Source organism: Myxocyprinus asiaticus, chromosome 46 (genome assembly GCF_019703515.2).
Source record: "Myxocyprinus asiaticus isolate MX2 ecotype Aquarium Trade chromosome 46, UBuf_Myxa_2, whole genome shotgun sequence".
NCBI classification, from domain to species: Eukaryota; Metazoa; Chordata; class Actinopteri; order Cypriniformes; family Catostomidae; genus Myxocyprinus; species Myxocyprinus asiaticus.
Genome location: NC_059389.1, coordinates 15,508,473 through 15,525,591, shown reverse-complemented (window position 1 = coordinate 15,525,591; position 17,119 = coordinate 15,508,473). Strand labels below are relative to the sequence as shown.

At 37.5% G+C, this 17,119-nt stretch overlaps 1 protein-coding gene across 1 annotated transcript; it reads right to left on the bottom strand.

The window, feature by feature from the left end:
• Nucleotides 1–100: 100 nt before the first annotated feature.
• On the bottom strand, nucleotides 101–4,416 carry tmem178ba (transmembrane protein 178Ba). The gene is made up of 4 exons (XM_051689930.1): nucleotides 3,386–4,416; nucleotides 2,143–2,256; nucleotides 1,735–1,872; nucleotides 101–698 (listed from the first exon to the last, which is right to left on the bottom strand). Exons 1-4 carry the CDS (start codon nucleotides 3,756–3,758, stop codon nucleotides 442–444), a joined length of 882 nt encoding a protein of 293 aa, XP_051545890.1. The 5' UTR covers nucleotides 3,759–4,416; the 3' UTR covers nucleotides 101–441.
• Nucleotides 4,417–17,119: the final 12,703 nt, after the last annotated feature.

Here is a 17,119-nt window from a genome sequence, read left to right as displayed (position 1 = left end):
ACATTGCGTACAAACAGTGGGGTTGTGCTCTTTCGTGAGCATTTTATTGTCCAAAGAAGAAATCATAGACATTGAAAGCAACAACAGCACATAATGAAATCTATAGGAAATACATACATGAGAAGTCTTGGAAAGTCTTGGACACACTCTTGAGGGAATAAATGGGCTACTGAACACAGACAAAAGCCAAGAACTGCTTCACCAAGGACATGCTGAAGTTATGTCTGGTTAAAAGCTTTTATACAACTGTACAAGTGTGCTGTTATAACAGATCCTTCCAATAGTGAAAACACCTAATAGCCATGACTTGTCACCTTGTAGCACAAAGTATGTCCTTCCCTGTGTAATAGTCTTTCATCAGCCTCCGTGCTTTTCATACCCATGAAGAGTCTATGAACAGCAGTTAATGCCAATGTACCAAGTATCCAGAAATTTTAAGCTTTAGCACACTGTTCCATTCTCCATGCGAGGCTTGGGACAGGAGGTACGAGTTGGTGGTGGAGGCTGAATCGATGGTGCCAGGGTGCAGAAGAACCCAGCTATGAGGGTCAGTCCCAGCCCTCCCCAGGCACTGAACATGGACCAGCCATAACCATGGCTTATATCATCTGGGAGGCCAAACAGATAACGTGGGTAGCGAGACAGTTCGAAGTTGATGCCAGCCACACAGGTGCACAGCGATATGATGCAGAAGGTACCTGTGGTGGGACATGACACTGGTTGGTAGATGCTCAAGAAACATTGATGCAGTTAGCATTGGGAGGAACTAACTAAAAGTAGCGACACTACTAACTATACATTTTTCAGGAGCATGACCTTAGCTTAGCTATTTTCACAATGATGTAGCTTTTCCAGTAAAACGCTATATTTTCCAAAGAGTATTGCTGTAGCGTCACAAAATGCTACGTTTTTCATATTATATTGTGAACGCGGCAATGGAGCAGAGAGAGTAATCAAATGTCCTCACCTAAACCGTCCTTTCTCGTGTAGCGCTGTGAAATCCAAATCTTTTAAGTGCATTGGTTTTGTCGAATAGTTCAGGTAAATGAACTGGTTACAATAAACAAATCACTTATACTGTACAATGGAAGTGAATGGGGCCAATCAGTAAACATTAGAATACTCATTGTTTCAAAAGTATTGCCACAAGAAGTAAACAATATTAACATGCTTTTGGTGGGATAAAATCACATATTAACCTTTTCTGTGTAAAGTTATATCCAATTTTACAACTTCCTTGCCATGATGACGTAATGCTGTAAACTCTGTAATCCTGCAAAAAACTACAAAACTTTACTGCTCAAATAATACACAAGTTTTAAAAAAGAATTAATGTAAGAGCTTTTATAAAATTATTAGCTTCACATTTCTGCCTTTAAACCCTCCAAAAATTGGCCCCATTCACTTAAGTGCCTCACTGTAACTTAGTGTTAGAGGAGGGATGAGTAGAAATTAATTTTTGTGGAAATTAACATTATGCCACAAATGCTGTCGATTGAACTTAACTTGTACCCAGAATACTCCTTTAAGTTATGAATCGTTTGGAAAGCTACATTTTCAAAGTAACTTCCCCAACACTGGATGTACAAAAACACCGCACAACTTCACCTACAAGTGCAACAATACACAAAAAGGAGACTTTTATGGTGGTAACTATTAGCTCATTAATTTGTAGGACAAAACATATGGGGGATCCATAAACAGTCTGAAAGCCACATATAGAAATGCACATACCTCCCATAAGAAAAAGCAGACCAGCAACATAATGCATGAGGCCTTGCTCCCAGCAACAGCCCAATATGCCAATGGTCCAGCCAAAGAGAATGATGGATAGAGCCATGCCCATGAAGCCAGCTGTCATCCGACGCAAATCTGGAAGAGGACACAATAAATTGATTCAATATTATATGTAAGATCCTCGCTTAAATTAATGGGGCCTGTATACTGACCATCAGACTGATACATGTCCTGGGAAAAACATTGTTATGGGTGGGACCCTTCCCCAGGGCCCAAATGACTGCCATGCTCATGATTTCTTGGTCAGAAATTTCTGACTTGTAAAAATTTGCAACTCATTACTATTTATCTGTATCATCTAGTAAAGCAGTCTGATGCAGACCAAAAAGTGCAAGTTCCACTTACGCAGGGCATGCCAGTCATCTTGTTGAATAGTCTTGGTGATGTTGAAAGAAAGATCTTTTCGCATGGCTGCAGAGGAGTAATAGTACCTTATAAATGAACATTGCTCGATTGTTCCTGGAAAAAAAAAAAGAATGGAAAAATTCATCAACGCCCAGAATGATATTCAGAACTTGCACATATGGACAAGTGTCATATTTAGATGAGTAAACCACACAGATGCTCTCGAGATGCTCATATACTCTAAATCCCTAAAATTCATTGCAAAGCGAGCGTACACACTACAATCTGCAAAACCAAGATGTTGCAAATCTATTTGCTCACTGTCTTGCATATATCGACAATTCCTTTGAATTTTCTGTTATAATCCATCGGCCTATTCACACTCATTGAGCACTTTATTAGGAACACCTGTTCACCTATTTATTCATGTGATTATCTAATCAGCCAATCGTGTGGCAGCAGTGCAAATCATAAAATCATGCAGATACAGGTCAGGAGCTTCAGTAAATGTTCACATCAACCATCATAATGGAGAAAAATATGATCTTGGTGATTTTGACTGTGGCATTATTGTTGGTGCCAGATGGGCTGGTTTGAGTATTTCTGGAATTTTTACACACAACAGTCTCTAGAGTTTACACAGAATGGTGTCCAAAAAAAAAACAAAAAAAAAAACATCCAGTGAGCGGCAGTTCTGCGGATGGAAACACCTTGTTGATGAGAGAGGTCAACAGAGAATGGCCAGACTGGTTTGAGCTGACAGAAAGGCTACGGTAACTCAGATAACCGCTCTGTTCAATTGTAGTGAGCAGAATAGCATCTCGGAATGCACAGCACGTCGAAACTTGTGGCGGATGGGCTACAACAGCAGAAGACCACGTCTGGAACTTTATTAGGATCATAGTGTTCCTAATAAAGTGTTCAGTGAGTGTGTATATAGCCAATATGTGGTGTGAAATGCATTAGAAATGGCATTTCCCAGGCTCTCCTCGTAGTAGAATATGCTTGCATATTGATTATTTATTTTATGTTGCAGAAATGTTCCCAGAATTTGGAGTTTAAGGGAACGTTAGGAGAACTAGTATGCACAACATAAAGCAACCGTTCTATTTTCTAAAAAAATTAAGGGACTGTAAAGAACGTTTTGGGAACCAAAAATTGGTGTTGGGCACCTGCTTCAAACGAGCAGTCTAAAAATATATTGCAAACATATATTCCTCTGAGGCTCAGTCGTTTCTGTTACCTTTCTGAATGAGCTCTTCGATGTCTGGGTCAAATCCCCGTCTATAGCATTTGCTCCACAGCCCCATGTTGGTCGAATTGTAACGTCTGCTGCACTCATCCGCTGCGCTCATTGCGAATAGCTGTCGCCGGTTTCTAGACATCAGCAGTCGGTTCCGCCATCGGTCCAGGCTGACTCGCAGTGGAAGGCTGTGGTTGGGGATGTAAATGAAACCCGGGTCGCTCCTGCGGTTCGAGAACGTTCGGCAGCGCTCCTTGTATCTCCTCGCGTCCGTCTCGTACCAGTGATCCGATGAGATTGCGACTGTCAGGAAACACAAGGCGACGAGAGACAGACAAAGACCCGTGTACAAAAGCCACTTCCCCGTCGCCATCGTTTTCCAAGGCCGCCGCTTCAGCACCTCATGGTGGACAGCTCCTTTGACCGATGCAGCGAATCAATCCAGCTTGTGCATCTTTTTTCGCGTTAAAAGCTCGAAACGTGGTGCTTTCTGCAAACATGCCCCTTTTAATTTCATGTGATACGTCGATTATTACAAAAATCCCGTTTTGTCTGTTATTTTCTCCAGCCTACTCGTAGGCAGTGCTGGTGGAGCTGAGCTCTACTCTTCCTCTATGAGCTTGCTGCATGCAAGGACACATGACAATCATAGAAACAGGAAATTAAAATTATACTAGTAATATACAGATTAAAAGGAAAACTAAAAAGATGATTAGAACAAAAAGATGTAGGTGTGTTCAAATGCACCCACTTATATTTTTGAGCCACTAAAAATTGAGCAATTGGTTGTTCACACTTTATTCGTCTAAATCTTGAGAATTTAGACTAGTCTGCTTCTTATCCACCACTTGATTTTTCATGTTAATGCAAACCCTAGTTATACTAACTAAATACTTCATGATTATTTGTTACCCCAAATTGACAAGTTTAAAATAATGCATACAAATATACTGCATATGTATAATTCTATATATAAATATTGCCTGTGGCAATAAGACAATCCCACAAGTGCAGTCAATACACACGAGGTTGTAAAAACCGCTGAAAGCTTCTGTAGTGTAGTAGGGTAAATATTTGTAAAAAAAATAATTTAGCTTGTTGTTTAATATGCAATTATTTTTAATACCACATTAGGTGAATCTGATTACACAAGTTTTAAGAGAGGTTAGGGAATCTAATCAAATCAGTCATCTCATTGAGCTGTTCAGTTTGAAGTACAAAACCCTGAAAGAGAATACTCATTTAATAAGCCATGGTTTCCCTTGAGATATTCCTATGGGTTTTAGGATTCATGAGAAAAATAAGGTCTATGGTAACCATTATTTGAAGATACTTGGACATTTTGTTCTACAACATAGATTACACCCCAGTCATACCCCAAATGTGAATTTTGAAGCCACAGTGTTGGTGCTAGATAAGAACTACTAGTTTTCAATTTCCATAATCAGGCACATTTACTCACAAGCTTGTGGGATTTTAGTCCTTATCTAGCAACATTTCTTACAAACACTGTGGATTCAAAATTCTTGTTTGGGGTATGACTGTGTATACTTTATGTAGTTTAACAAAACATCAAAGAATCTTCAAGTAATGTTTGCCTCAGACTATATTTTACTAAAACTGAAAAACCCCATTATGAAAAACTCAGGAAATTCCAGAGGGAACCCATAGCAAATCACCCACAAATTGATTTCACGGCTGGACATCTCCATACCTGGCCTAAACGCAGCACCCAACAGTGATGGTTTTATTTTGTGCTGTTTTGTAGGCTAATTGATACGATCTTGTTACTGTTGCCAATTATTCTACCTCATCCAATACAAATTTGTTTAGCAAGAGAAGAAAAAAGTAATAAAATAGGTAGCCAGTGTACCCATCACAAAAACTAATAATAACATTGTCATTTCACTTTATTTGGATTTCAAAATACATTGACAATGTATCTTGTGATAATGAAAAATAGAAAGCAGCATAAACAAATTGCACTGTCAATTGGCTTTGTATACGATTGGTGGTACTAATGTGTGCGATGCTCGACATTTAAAACAAAACTTTCAAAAATCAATGTTTGAAAACAACAAAACCTTTAGTAGCATTGCTCCAATACAAACAGTTCCTTGTTGAGAAAAGTATCACTTTTGCAATTCCGTTGATGCTTCTAGTGGTGTAAAAGTGACAACGTAAAAAAAAATAATAAAAATAAAATAAAAAAAAAGCTATATTTAATAATGCCTTGCTTTGACATTTTCACATGCAATATGAATGAGTTTTTGGATGATCCCAAAATTTAAACTCATTGGACTTCAAAATCAGCATACTGCTACAGGTATAGACTAGCCGACTATACTTAACATAGTCAACACTGTCAGCCTGATGTCGACTAGTCGATATCCACGTGACGCACAAAAACAGGTCTGTAGGAAATACAGCGGGTGGTGGATTTTCCCGGGAAGACTCATTCATACGAGGAAAGCTCTACCTGGTTTGTTTGGGTTAAAGTTTGAGTAATCATGTAGCGCTTTTCTGATGAAATTACCAAATCGTCCAATCAGTTATTGCTCAAACCATGAATAATAACTCTTCCCCTGCCATCCAACGTTTCGGAAACTTGCAATTATACGGAGGCTGATGCCTCTACACTGAAAAAGCAAAGTGACTCAAATGTATTTTGAGAAAGACACAGATGCTACAGTAACCTCTAATATATGCAAAGTGGCCTTAATATAACAGAAATACTAGTACCATACATAATCAGTAAAAAAAAAAAAAAAAAAAGGCACCTGGTAGCGCTGGTTAGTGATTTCCAACATGCTCGGCACAACTTCGTGCGTTTGGACATCTGACATGGTTGATTTCACATGACAAATTTATTCGAATCAAGAGTATTTAAGACAAAAAGTTGTGCAATACCACCTACCATAGATACAAAATGCAGATGCATTTAAACCGGTGTCCTGCCGAAGTGTAATTCCCTAGTATCCTTATGTTTAGGGGTGGGCTTTAGGGATAAGGGACCAATGACTCCCTACTATGGTTAAAGTTAGGGGTGGATGTAGAGATGGGCTTTAGGGATAAGAACCAATCAGGTAGTGAGGAGTCAAAATCTGGCGGGGAGTCAAATTTCGGCACAACACCGGAAAAGGATTACTAGAGTTCTTTATTTCCAAAGTCGCTTCTGCTAGCAATGTTAAATCAGTGACACACTGGTACTTGCCATTCCTATTTTGGGTTCTTGGACACAAATCTGAATTTTGTCTAGTCCCTACTAGTGTGGTTTACTAAAGCAAGTTTACTCAATTTAAGTTGGTCACCTTAGTGGCCATTTTAGCAATGCTAACAGCCAGCTATTTTCTCATCACAAGTACTGCTCCCATCAACTCGAAAGAGAAAAGGCACAAATTGGCTTGCTCTTGTTACCAGCAAATATTGTATATTGACAGTAGTGACGACTTTCACAATGCTCCTATTTGTACACTCGTAGTCATATAGTTAATTACAGCAGCTTTGATTTATAGTTTTCCAAAAGTGATACATAAACAGTGCTTAGTAACAGATATGTAATCTGGATTACAAGTGTAATCCTTGTAATTACATTTTAAAATACTGATTATTTTTATTGGATTATATATTAATCAGGCAAAAGGCAGTAAATTGCTCAATTTGAAATGTAAATGTTTCCATTCTAAAAATCATGGGGTCAGAATTGCACACAGACTTTATACTAGCCACCAGCCATAATTATGCTGAAGATGGAGCGGTAATCCACACAAATGCAGATTAACAAAACACATTAGTGCGGTAAAGTTAGTTTTAGATTAAAGAGTTGCTTTTGCACTCAGTGTTTAGTTTACCAAAACTCACCTCTTGTGAAATGATTCACAAATATAGCTAGTCTGATCCGTTACCACAAATGGATGGCATTTATAATGCCAAAATTGCCAGAGTAACAACATTAAATATCTTAAATTCACTCAGAAACAGAGGAAAATACACAAAAACACTCACTTTGATCCATTAAAATTAGTTCTTTTTAATGCATTTACACATTACATCAAAATAGTACAAACTTGTTAAATGTACATGACCAGCCAATAAAAAAAATTAGGTAATAAGAAATCCAAAATAAATAATTGATTCAATTTAAAATGTAATCCAAGAGATTACGTTACTGACTACAATTTTTATATAAATTTGTTATCAGTACCAGACTGTACTAATTATACATACACACACACACACACACACACACACACTACCCATTTCCATCGACTTTACTAGTAAATTGGTCGTTTGTTCACTTGTCGCTTAAAAAAAATAAGGGGTTCACGGAGTAGAAAAAAAAAAAAAAAATATGGGTGTCTGCATAACGCCATCCCCACTCAAGCAAAAATAAGTTTTGCACAAAGCAAATGTCTGAGCATAGGCTTATTTGCAGGATCACTGGAAAGACCCACAAAAGTTCGCCATGCTCAATTTTATCTACTCAGTGTGCAACACTCCCACAGACCTGAAGCACGTGCATCAGAGACGAACTCTTGGCGGCAGCCGGGCTGTCCACACACGAGACCATCAAACCTGTGAGCCTGAGCGTCAGAGTACTCTATAGCTTTTCTTGAACGCATTCGACCTACGGCCCACTTCCTGTAATATACTGAAAGCTTAAGATAAAAACAGTACAAATACCGTACAGGAAGCCATAGAGCGTTAGGGTTAGGAGAAGTACTCTAAATTTCCCCAAAGCGGGAACGGTTTATATAGTATTGATGACGTCATAATTGTTGGACGGCACCCGCTGTGCTCTGATTGGCTGGTTTGACCACCAGAAGTTTCCAGCTTAGTCGTATTAAAGGAATAATCCGGGTTCAATACAAGTTAAACTCAATCAACAGAATTTGTGGCACAATATTGATTACCATTAAAATGATTGTTTTGACTTGTCCCTCCTTTTCTTTAAAAAAAAAAGAAGCAAAAATGTGGGTTACAGTGAGGCATTTACAATGGAAGTGAAAGGGGCCAATCCATGAACATTAAAATACTCACTGTTTCAAATGTTTAGCCACAAGATGTAAATATGCATGTTAACATGATTTCAGTGTGATAAAATCTCAGTGAATTCCAATCAAAAGTGATCATCACTATGCCCTACTCACTATGAAAGACAGAGCTCTTGATGAGGACTTCACTACAAGTCTTCTGAAAGTGCTCTTTATGAAAAAATGTACATTACTACTTTTGTTTGGAACGACCCTTCGAGTGGCATCCCCTTCGCCAAGTGCCCTTCAAGGGTGCAAAAATGCCGTTTTGAAAACGCCCATTACTAACCTTTATTGTGTAAAGTTATAGCCAATATTGCAACTTCGTTGCCATGATGATGTGATGTCAACATACCCTAAAATGACTGTAAAAATGACTATTTAAACAACTTTACAGCTCAAATAATACATGAGTTTTAACAGAAGAATTAATGTAAGTGCTTTAATAAAATTATAAGCTTCACATTTCTGCTTGTAAACCCTCAAAAATTTGGCCCCATTTACTTCCATTGTAAGTGCCTCACTGTAACTTCGTGTAACTTTTAATTAAATTCTTGATACTTCAGTAGAAATGAAAATAGGCCCACCTCTCATTCAAATAAATTATTTATGCAGTTAGATTGTTCAGTTTATTGTATTAACAGAGGTTTTGTTAGTTTGTCATTAGATGAATTGTCTCAGATAATGCGTTTGATCAAAAAGTTTGTTTTCATGTTTTTGTTTGTATGATAATAAGATAAATTGTATACTTGTGTCACAAAATCTCTTCAGTTTTGTTCAGTTTTCTTTCAGTTTGGCAGGAGAATCTTATGTCCAGTAGATGGCAGTAGCCAAACACACACCAGTACTGTGTCATCAAACAGTCTTCTGTGGAAGATTGACTATTTACTGTGTTGCAGTTACAGAGTACATGCTGTACTTCAGTAATAGTGAGATGTCCACCACGTGATATCATTTAGACCCCTACCAAAAGTACCAACACACATTTACAGGTTATTTTTCTGTATCTTTAGATAGCATAATTAGTTCTATATTCAGATGCATTCAGATATTTAACATATTAAAACTTATTCCAACATTTTACATAAGTCACTAATATTACATATACATATGTACCAGAGTGATGAAGATGGCACATTAGCTCAGGCATTATCTTATTTTGTAATGATATGATTTTAGCATATAACTCTCTTAAGCATAGCTTTTATTCAGGTGCTGAGAGAGCATGAATTGGTGGGAAGGTGAACTGGGTATAATGCAGGCAGACAGCACATTCTGGGCCAGTGACAGTGAGTCAGCACCACTTGGGGGGGGGGATCATAGAGAGAGAGAGAGAGAAAATGGGGGAATAAAGTTCTACGTTGCTTCAACCAACCAAAATGAAACATGCATATAACACAGTTAATTTTTAATGGAGCAATACATCTGTTTGCATATATACCTTTTTACATACCTTTTTGACCATCGCCTTCATAATATATGTGATACCTGTTTGCAGTATACTTCACTTTTAATGCTAAAAATGTATTACTTAATGTAGAAATTTTCATTGTTAGTTCATATGAACTACAGAGTTAACTAATGGTAACATATGCAACCTTCTTGTCAAGTGTTACAATGGTAACTAGAGTATTTGTTCTGATGCCAGTACTGATATCAATGCCAAATGAGTGAGACATTCTTTGCAGCAGGCAGCTCTCCTGCAGGAGTTCAACCACCCACATACCCCCCCCCCCCACCTCCACCTCCAATCACTTAATCACTCACTCACGCAGGCGCCCTAAACTGCTGAATTCTCTGCTTCATGGAGGTCTGCAGAAGCTGCCGGGAGCTGCTGAGCCTTTCTGACCTGACTGTCCTTGACTGCTCTTGAGAGAGTGATGGAGAGGTAGAGAGAGAGAACACGCTGGCACAAAACTCCTTCCTCGCTTTTCACACTGTGATTCTCCAGAAAATAAATACTTGGCTCATTTTTCATCTTCACATTCTCTTGAAGCAACAGAGGTGTGGAGGAAACTCTGAAAAACCCATCTAGTGTGTTTCTATGCAATAATTGAGTTTTTTTATGCATGTAACAAAAATGATCAATTCTTGCATAAAGAGAATAACATGATTCTTGGCTCTTTTGACATCTTCAAATTCTCTGGAAGCAACAGCAAAACATGTAGGAAACTCAGAAACACACTCATCTTACTCAGCTAACTTGATATTTTTAGAATAAAATACTACTGATAATAATCCAAAAATTAAGTAATAATATTTGCATAAAGATAATTAAATGATCCATTCATACATGAACTGCCTTGACATCAGAATCAAGGACATTTGAAAAGTGTAAATTGTCTAAAATCTGATGAGAGGTAAAGCTGATGATGTGATACCTAAGAAGAGTGACTTTCACCATGCTAACAAAGTCACAACCTGAGCATGTAGATCATGTGATTTGGGGGAGGAGTCTTAATGAACCTGAAAGTGAGGGAAATAACAGCTGATTAACAGTATGAACAGTATTTTTTATACATGTGTGAAAAAAAATTATATTACACAAACACAGACACACACACAGGGTTGGGAGGTTACTTTTGAAATGTATTCCACTACAGATTACAGAATACATGCTGTAAAATGTAAATTGTAACATATTCCATTAGATTACTCAAGGTCAGTAACGTATTCTAAATACTTTGGATTACTTCTTCAGCACTGGTAGATGTTTTCACTTGTTTTGACTATAAAAACTCTGCCAGTACAGTAAGACAGAATCTAAATATCTTATGCAGTGTTGTTTCTAAAACAAGATAAATCAAACTGATCTTGTTTTAAGGATTTCTAGATACATTTACAGGAAAACAATACAAAAAGTATTATCAAGAAGACGATTTTTGCCCTAATATCAAAGGTCTTACTAGAACAAAATTATGATCCAACGTGAATTTTCTTGATAAAAAAATATGATCATGCCTGGTAACATGTGCATGTAAAATGTCTAGAAATAGCATTTTAGCTTAGCGTAAAGCTGACAATTTACACAAGGTTTATTTCTATTTCTTCTGCTCCAAACTTACTTCAAACTTACGTCTCTGTCTGCTCGTATGAATGTAACACATCATAAGAAAGTGTTTCACCGCTGTTCAAATGCACTTTGGATCAAATCATTTATATGTATAAATGTTTTCCATCTGAAAGGACTAAATATTAAATGAAACAAATGACAATAAAATGCAAAATAATCTCTTCAGTAATCAAAATACTTTTTGAATGTAACTGTATTCTAATTACCAATGATTTCAATTGTAACTGTAGTGGAATACAGTTACTTATATTTTGTATTTTAAATACATAATCCCGTTACATGTATTTCATTACTCCCCAACCCTGCACACACACACACACACACATATATATATATATATATATATATCATTCAGGTAATAATAAATAGAATAATTCAGATAATTAAAATATATTAGCCTACAATATATTATTGTGGCAGATGAGAAAAACATTGTTTAGTCAGTAAAAAAAAAAGTGGCTTTAGAAGGCAATATATTGTTTATTTCCAAATAACTGAACAAAAGCAACTGAATTTGTCAGTCTGTCCAAGGTAGACAACTTATTAGGCATATCTAAGGACATGTCTGTGTACACATGCATCAGATGGACACTTTGAAGAGTCTCACTTTGGTTGCGTCCTGTCATAAAAAGTGTTTTTTAGGATACTGTGTCAAGTTAAACTTACAGTAGTTTAATTAAAACTTAAAAAAAAAAAAAAACATCTCGAGACATCTGCATTCAGAGTTTTGCTCTGTCCAACTGTGTTTGAAGTTGAACGCAAGAACGCGTCCTTATCTTGTGCTGTTTTTTGTCTGTAAGTGTGGTTTGTTGACTGTACAGCTGTGTGTTGCTTGTACAGCTGGAGTTGCACTTTCTGCTCCCTGCTGACTGTGACTTGCCAAAACATGGAAGTGGTACTTGAGTTGCTCAGATGGTCACAGTATTCTTTATCACGGCTAGGGGGCATGATTAACTGTGTTTTAACATTATTTTTTACATAATTAATAGCATTTAATTAATGCATTTTAATCAGCAGCCCTTATTTATAAATACAGTGCTGTGCAAAAGTTTTAGGCACTTGTGAAAAATGTTGCATAGTGACAATGTCTTAAAAAATAATGCAATAAATAGTTTTCATTTATCAGTTAACATCATTCTTAGCCCAGTAAATATAAAAAAGCTAAATCAATATTTGGTGTGACCACCTTTGCCTTCAAAACAGCACCAATTCTCCTAGGCACACCTGGACACAGTTTTTCTTGGTTATTGGCAGATAGGATGTTCCAAGCTTCATGGAGAATTCGCCACAGTTCTCTCTATTTTGGCTTTCTCAACTGCTTTTGTCTCTTCATGTAATCCCAGACTGACTCGATGTTCAGTGGGAGGCTCTGTGGGGGCTCCCTGTTCTTCTATTCTATTCTATTTGCAAAAGGAATATTTGGGAGTCTAAATTATTGACACACTGAAGCTGAAGATGTAAATAACCATCTTAAGACAAATGATTTTGTGAAACATCTTAAGTGCCTAAAAGTTTTGGACAGAGCAGTAAGTTTTATATATATATATATATATATATATATATATATATATATATATATATATATATATATATACATACATACATATACGTACGTACAGGTGCATCTCAATAAATTAGAATGTCGTGGAAAAGTTCATTTATTTCAGTAATTCAACTCAAATTGTGAAACTCATGTATTAAATAAATTCAATGCACACAGACTGAAGTAGTTAAGTCTTTGGTTCTTTTAATTGTGATGATTTTGGCTCACATTTAACAAAAACCCACCAATTCACTATCTCAAAAAATTAGAATATGGTGACATGCCAATCAGCTAATCAACTCAAAACATCTGCAAAGATTTCCTGTGCCTTCAAAATGGTCTCTCAGTTTGGTTCACTAGGCTACACAATCATGGGGAAGACTGCTGATCTGACAGTTGTCCAGAAGACAATCACTGACACCCTTCACAAGGAGGGTAAGCCACAAACATTCATTGCCAAAGAAGCTGGCTGTTCACAGAGTGCTGTATCCAAGCATGTTAACAGAAAGTTGAGTGGAAGGAAAAAGTGTGGAAGAAAAAGATGCACAACCAACCGAGAGAACCGCAGCCTTATGAGGATTGTCAAGCAAAATCGATTCAAGAATTTGGGTGAACTTCACAAGGAATGGACTGAGGCTGGGGTCAAGGCATCAAGAGCGACCACACACAGACATGTCAAGGAATTTGGCTACAGTTGTCGTATTCCTCTTGTTAAGCCACTCCTGAACCACAGACAACGTCAGAGGCGTCTTACCTGGGCTAAGGAGAAGAAGAACTTGACTGTTGCCCAGTGGTCCAAAGTCCTCTTTTCAGATGAGAGCAAGTTTTGTATTTCATTTGGAAACCAAGGTCCTAGAGTCTGGAGGAAGGGTGGAGAAGCTCATAGCCCAAGTTGCTTTAAGTCCAGTGTTAATTTTCCACAGTCTGTGATGATTTGGGGTGCAATGTCATCTGCTGGTGTTGGTCCATTGTGTTTTTTGAAAACCAAAGTCACTGCACCCGTTTACCAAGAAATTTTGGAGCACTTCATGCTTCCTTCTGCTGACCAGCTTTTTAAAGATGCTGATTTCATTTTCCAGCAGGATTTGGCACCTGCCCACACTGCCAAAAGCACCAAAAGTGCTTTTAAATGACCATGGTGTTGGTGTGCTTAACTGGCCAGCAAACTCACCAGACCTGAACCCCATAGAGAATCTATGGGGTATTGTCAAGAGGAAAATGAGAAACAAGAGACCAAAAAATGCAGATGAGCTGAAGGCCACTGTCAAAGAAACCTGGGCTTCCATACCACCTCAGCAGTGCCACAAACTGATCACCTCCATGCCACGCCAAACTGAGGCAGTAATTAAAGCAAAAGGAGTCCCTACCAAGTATTGAGTACATATAAAGTAAATTAACATACTTTCCAGAAGGCCAACAATTCACTAAAAATGTTTTTTTTTTATTGGTCTTATGATGTATTCTAATTTTTTGAGATAGTAAATTGGTGGGTTTTTGTTAAATGTGAGCCAAAATCGTCACAATTAAAAGAACCAAAGACTTAAACTACTTCAGTCTGTGTGCATTGAATTTATTTAATACACGAGTTTCACAATTTGAGTTGAATTACTGAAATAAATGAACTTTTCCACGACATTCTAATTTATTGAGATGCACCTGTATATACGGGGCATTCAGAAAGTACTAATTTTTTTCAAATTTTATGTTGCAGCCTTATGCTAAAATGCTTTAAATTATTTATTAAATTATCAATCTACACTCCATACTCCATAATGAAAAAGCAAAAACCAGATTTTTGATAACGTTGCAAATTTAAAAAAAAAGAAAAAACTGAAAAATCACATTGACATACAGTACCTTAACTCAGTCCTTAGTTAAAGCACCTTTGGCAGCAATTACAGCCTCAAGTCTTTTTGGGTGTGATGCGACAAGCTTTGCACACCTGGATTTGGGGATTTTCTGCCATTCTTCTCTGCAGATCCTCTCAAGCCCTGTCAGGTTGGATGGGGACTGTCGGTGGACAGCCATTTTTAGGTCTCTCCAGAGATGTTCAATTGGGTTCAAGTCCGGGCTCTGGCTGGGCCACTCAAGGACATTCACAGAGTTGTCCCTTAGCCACTCTTGCGTTGTCTTGGCTTTGTGCTTAGGGTCATTGTCCTGTTGGAAGGTGAATCTTCGGCCCAGTCTGAGTGCTCTGGACAAGGTTTTCATTAAGGATATCTCTGTATTTTGCTGCGTTCAGATTTCCTTCAACCCTGACCAGTCCCTGTCATTGAAAAACACCCCCACAGCATGATGCTACCACCACCATGCTTCACCGCTGGGATGGTATTGCACAGGTGATGAGTGGTGCCTGGTTTCCTCTAGACATGACGCTTGGAATTAAGGCCAAACAGTTCAATCTTCATTTCATCAGACCAAAAAAAATCTTGTTTCTCACAGTCTGAGAGTCCTTTAGGTGCTTTTTTATGCACTAAGGAGAGGCTTCCGCCTGGCCACTCTGCTATAAAGCCCAGATCGGTGGACTGTTGCTGTGATGGTTGTCCTTCTGCAAGTTTCTCCCATCTCCACACATGATCTCTGGAGCTCAACCAGAGTGACCATCAGGTTCTTGGTCACCTCTCTTATCAAGGCCCTTCTCCCGCGATTGCTCAGTTTGGCTGGGCGGCCAGCTCTAGGAAGAGACCTGGTTGTCCCAAACTTCTTCCATTTAAGAATTATGGAGACCACTGTGCTTTTGGGAACCTTCAATGCAGCCAAAACATTTTTGTAACCTTCCCCAGATCTGTGCCTCGACACAACCCTGTCTCTGAGCTCTGCAGGCAGTTCCTTTGACCTCATGGCTTGATTTTTGCTCTGATATGCATTTTCAGATGTGAGACCTTATTTAGGTGTGTGCCTTTCCAAATCATGTCCAATCAATTTAATTTGCTCCAGGTGGACTCCAATCAAAGTGTAGAAACATTTCAAAGATGATCCAGAGAAACAGGATGCACCTGAGCTAAATTTCAAGAGTCATAGCAAAGGATCTGAATACTTATGTCAATGTGATATTTCAGCTAAGTTATCAAAAAACTGTTTTTTCTTTGTCATTATGGGGTGTGGAGCGTAGATTGATGTGAAAAATTTAATAATTCAAAAAAATTTATCATAAGGCTGCAACATAAAATGTGAAAAAACTGAAGGGGTCTGAATACTTTCTGAATGCACTGTATATATATATATATATATAGTAAATGTACACTACCAGTCAAAACTTTTGAAACACTTCACTGAAATGTTTCACATGATCTTAAAAATCTTTTGATCTGAAGGTGTATGCTTAAATGATTGAAATTAGTTTTGTAGACAAAAATATAATTGTGCCACCACATTAATTTATTTAATTATAAAACTAAAATTTAATAAAAAATAATTAAAAATTTTTTTTGAAATTGATGACTTGGACCAAATAACAAAGAAAAGCAGCCAATAAGTGCCCAACATAGATGAGAACTTCAATACTGTTTAAAAAGCATCCCAGGGTGATATGTCTGGAAATTCTAGGCAACTAAACTTGTAACTAAACTTGTTACTCTAATTGATCCTCATTCTTTTGTTTTGTAAAACAAAAGTAAATAATATAGTGTTTAATTTTCTGATATTTTATATAGTTTATATTTCTATAATTTTCTTAATGATTATTTACCTATTTTTGTTTGGTTTATCCTTTATTTAAGCATTTGTTTTTGTTTTGCATAAAAGTATGGACGGAGGAGCTGTATTCATGCATGTATTTGTGTTTCTCATCTGTCTTTCTAGTCACTTTACATCAGCTTGCATACATCACCAGACACATAACAATGAATAACACATGGAGGACATCACAGCACTTCTGCAAATTGACATTATCACATTACCAATAATCCGATGATCCTCAAAAACTGTGTTAAATGGAACTTAAACGACAGTCTGAGCTGTATCGCATAAATATGGTGATGGATGATGACTCAAATTCTCCTCTTGTCCTTGTTGCCGCAGGCTGATACAACTGTAAGGAGAGATCTGTATTCTGGGAACAGTGAGGTCAACCAATGCTCAGCCAT